This window comes from Nannospalax galili, unplaced genomic scaffold (assembly GCF_000622305.1).
Source record: "Nannospalax galili isolate Female #2095 unplaced genomic scaffold, S.galili_v1.0 scaffold1448, whole genome shotgun sequence".
Taxonomy (NCBI): Eukaryota; Metazoa; Chordata; class Mammalia; order Rodentia; family Spalacidae; genus Nannospalax; species Nannospalax galili.
The window spans coordinates 122,043-126,462 of record NW_008358646.1 but is presented as its reverse complement, the minus strand read 5'-3'; the positions used below and the strand labels follow the sequence as shown (position 1 = coordinate 126,462).

At 45.8% G+C, this 4,420-nt stretch overlaps 1 protein-coding gene across 1 annotated transcript in view; it reads left to right on the top strand.

The window, feature by feature from the left end:
• Positions 1-1,394, top strand: part of Aldh3a1 (aldehyde dehydrogenase 3 family member A1) — a 6,501-nt gene extending 5,107 nt beyond the window's left edge. Inside the window, 4 exon segments of the mRNA XM_017795312.1 lie at positions 144-310; positions 729-828; positions 1,067-1,197; positions 1,290-1,394. Of these exon segments, the coding sequence (XP_017650801.1) occupies positions 144-310; positions 729-828; positions 1,067-1,197; positions 1,290-1,304 (413 nt within the window). The 3' untranslated portion in view covers positions 1,305-1,394.
• Positions 1,395-4,420: the final 3,026 nt, after the last annotated feature.

The following is a 4,420-nucleotide window of genomic DNA, read 5'->3' as shown; positions in this document are numbered from 1 at the left end:
TGTGTGTGTGTGTGTGTGTGTGTGGTGTGTGTGTATGTGTGTGTGTGTGTGAGAGAGAGAGAGAGAGAGACAGAGAGACAGAGAGAAGAGGTGGGGAGGGTGGCAGGCAGTGTCAGTAAACTCTGGCTCACTTTCTGCCTCAGCTCCTACCATCCTCATGGACATGGACCCCCAATCTCCAGTGATGCAGGAAGAGATCTTTGGTCCAGTGATGCGCATTGTGTGTGTACACAGCCTGGAGGAGACCATTCAATTCATCAACCAGCGTGAAAAGCCCCTGGCACTTTATGTGTTCTCCAGCAACAACAAGGTAGGCCTGGGTATCCTCCTCCCAGCCTGCTGGGCTCCCAGGCACAGCTCACATGCAAAGGAACCCAGGGATCCGCAGACCTAGGTTCAGATTGCAGCTTTTCCATTCATCAGCTGTGTGACCTTGGACAAGTCATTTAACCTGTCTGAGTATCTTTGGCCTTATCTCTATGATCAGAACAGTGTCATCCTCTGAGAACTGTGAAGTATCCATTGACACAGGCTTGTAGGAACTGTCACTGTTTCCCCTTGTGGTACTGAGGGCCATGAGATATTTGGGGTGGGCTGGAGATGATGGCTGGGGCTGAGGATGCCAGAGCCGGTGACTAAGGCATCATGTCCTTGAGGTTCCAAGACATGTTTGGAAAGGGTGGGGAAGGTGGCAGAACTGCAAGGCCAGCACCTGGGTCTTGATGCAGGTGATTAAGAAGATGATTGCAGAGACATCCAGTGGTGGGGTGACAGCCAACAATGTCATTGTCCACATTACCGTGCACTCTCTGCCCTTCAGGGGTGTGGGTGAGTCTGGCACTGGGATCCTAGAGGTCACCTGCTATTCTGGCTTTCACAGAGGTTCCAAGGCTGGGGTCATGCAACCATTTAGTGACATAGCTTGGGTGAGACTCTTTATGGGCCCTTTCACCCCTAGCATAGATGCCCTGAGGGACACTCTAAGGTTTGGCTACCCAAGGAGGCTCAGAGGGTTGTGAATGCAAGCTGGCCTGGGCTTCTGGCCCTGAACAAACCCCTCATGCAGGAGACAGTGGCATGGGGGCCTACCATGGCAAGAAGAGCTTCAAGGCCTCCTCTCACTGCCGCTTGTGCCTGCTAAAGTCTCTGCTGAATGACGAAGCACACAAGGCCAGGTACCCCGCAAGCCCAGCCAAGGTGAGAGGCGAAGCCCAGGAATGTTGGAGAGGGCAGGCTGTGCAGGACAAGGGCATGAGTCCTTGGGTCTCATGTCCCCTCTGTCCTCACAGATGCCCCAACACTGAGACGGCTGCTACACCTGACTCATTTGTGCTGGCTCTGTCCTGCCCTTGGAGAGTTGCTCTCAGAGACTCGGCCTGGCTTCTCCCTCCCTGTTGCCCTGTGCCCACACCTATATCCCAGATGGCTTTAGTCTCACCCCTCCAAGTCCTGCTGACCAGGCACAAAGACCAATAAAGCTTTTTGAAGGGAAGTCTTGTGTGCAATATCTCTTTGTACCCTGCACCCACTGGCCTGCCCACCCTGACCCCTGGCCCTTTGAGGTTTGGTTACTCTGACAAACCTACAAAGCCCTCTCCTGCTCCTACCTCCAACATACATTAGCTCATGAGCTATGAGGCGGGAGGTCATGGTTTCAGGACATTTATCTTCCATTTAAAATTTAGGATGCCAGCTCTATCTGGATCTGGGTTCCTGTGATGGGGAAAAAATTAACCTGATATGGAACTAATGAACTATGTCATCAGTATAACTTTGTCCTCTGTGTTAGAGGAGTAAGTGCTAGCACATGCATTTGACAAGTGCCTTATGTACTCCCAATAATAAGTATACTTGTATATGCAAAGCAACAGGGCTTTGGAAACTTTTACTTGTACTCAAATAATAACAGCCACTCTGAGCTCAGTCTTGGGCTGCGATAAGACAAGGCAGACATCCACAAAACACGGTCTATGAGCACCTTGAAGGATGCTGCCTCTTGCAGTGGTCTTTGAGGAAGCACCTGGTACAATTTGTCTTATTTGTTAAAATAGCTAAGATTGCGCTGACATCAGCATATTATTCGGAGATGTCACAACCCCACATTTTCCCAAAATATCTACTAACTGTTTAAATTTCTTATAATAGCCTGAGGGATACCTATACTTCTGTGCTGGAAGTCTAATTCACCAATATGATTACTGCCAAGGAATGATGTGAAAAATCCTATAAAAATCTGAATGTATTTCTGGTCCATGCCTCAGTTTCTGTAGCAGAAGCTGAGACTGGGCTCCCACGTAATAAAGAATAACCTGTTAGACTGGATTAAGGTCACCATATGACCTCATTTTACCTTAGTAGTCTCTTTAAAAGACCCCAAGACCAGACACATTCCGAGTTGCTGGAGGTTAGGACTTTAATGTTTGGTAGGGGGAGATACAGTTCAGGCCATGTCAGTCAGGGTGAACTCTGTGACTAGTGATGTCAAGCCCTCTCCCTTGGCATCACTAGTCACAGAGTTGACCCTGACTGACATGGGCTATCACTGACTGTAAAATGTGTGTGCTGAGTCACATCTGACCCACACTGTGTGTAAGGGGTGAGAGTCCTTTTTGTCTTTGTACACTTTAGCAGATGATCCATACATCTATCCAATAACTGTTCCCTTTCCTCACTACCTTTATGGAGAGGTTTTCTGGGTTGGGAAATTTTTAAAACATTTTCATCATATTTCCCAACTTTCGATTTCAAGAAATGCCACCAGCTATAGAACAAACAAGGAGAAATCAAGCTGGTGCTGACTTCAGAGCCTATCTCTACTGACTAGTATTCACAGTACTGGAAGGTGCTATGCACGTTACTGGAATGAAGCATAAATTACCAACCTTACCATCTGTGAATCCTATGAACTACAACAACTGACCTGGCAAGATATGCCCACCAGTGCAATAGTGGCACAAATACTCTGGGAGTAACCAGCTACTCCCTAACTGGATTTAAGGTCTGCTTCATAGGATGGAGCCTGTACCTGACATTGATATCAGGTTTATGAATCTTAGGCTAGATAGGTTACAGGACATGGGGGAGAGCCTAATATTAGTTTTCTACTAAATAGTTATCATATTAAACTGACTCCTAATGACATCATTATACCCATAGGTTAATGCATTCTTAACTCTTACCAGAGAAGTTTCCTTATGCAGCAGATGGTGATTAACACAGAAATCCACACCTGACCAATGTGCAGAAAACAAGAGGCTTCAGAATGCTTATCCCTGAATAGGACACCTGTATCAACCTTTTGCATCCCAAGGCTTAGCGATCATTGTGAAAGAGAGGTGTGGAAAGACTGTAAGAGCCAGAGGTGGTTGACAACCACAAGGAAACAGTCTTCCAGACAGCTGGTCAATTACTCATGAACTCACAGCAATGGTGACTGCCTTTGTCCACTGAGTCATCTTGCCAGAAAAATTTTGTTTTATATGTGAGAAAAATATATACAAAATGAAAAAGAATTTTCAAACTACAAAGAACAGTCTTAAAAGTAATGATCATGCTGGGCGTGGTACCATACACCTTTAATCCCAGCATTCGGAAGGCAGAGGCAGGCGGGTCCCTGTGAGTTCAAGGCCAGCCTAGTCTACATAGTGAGTTCCAGGATAGCTGGGGCTACTGGGAGACCCTGTCTCAAAAAAGACCAAAAAAAAGTAATGATCATCCCACAAGGAAACAGAGTTTTCCAGACAGCTGATCTGTTACTCATATGAACTCATTGCAATGGTGACAGCATACACAAGTCCCATGCAAGCTCAAACCAGACAAAATCCCAGCATAGATATGGAGAAATAGGTAAGAAACCCCAACCCAACCTAAGGAAAGTTTGGCAACCAATAGCTGCTATGTGGTGGGGGGAGGGGGAGAGAGACAGTCTCTTTCGAGCATGGGGCTCTTAGTAGGTTATCCAGGCTCCAGTTAATGGGCCTACACTGAAAGACATTTGAGACATAGACTCTATAGGCCTTATTATATATATATATATATTAAATTGGGGGGTACAATAAGAGGAGGTACAGATAGGAGAGGGGTCTAAATACTGTTAAATTATATTGTATGAAAATCACAAAATTTAATTGAAAAATGTTTTTAGAAGATAAATAAAATACTAAAAAAAGAAATGCCACCCTAATGTATGACATTTTAGTGTGCTGATTAGTTTGAACTGAGGGCTAGCACAATGACCAGCAATAGGAGGTACTTGATAAGCACTTTCTAAGCAAATGCAGACATGAGTGGGCCTAGGAGACATGGTTGCTGTCTTGTTCTGATCATCTCCACTTCATGCCACTGTCCCATCTGAAGTCCTTGTATTCATCCCAGTGTCATCAGAATCAATCAGAACACTGATGGACAGTTGCCCTGGTGA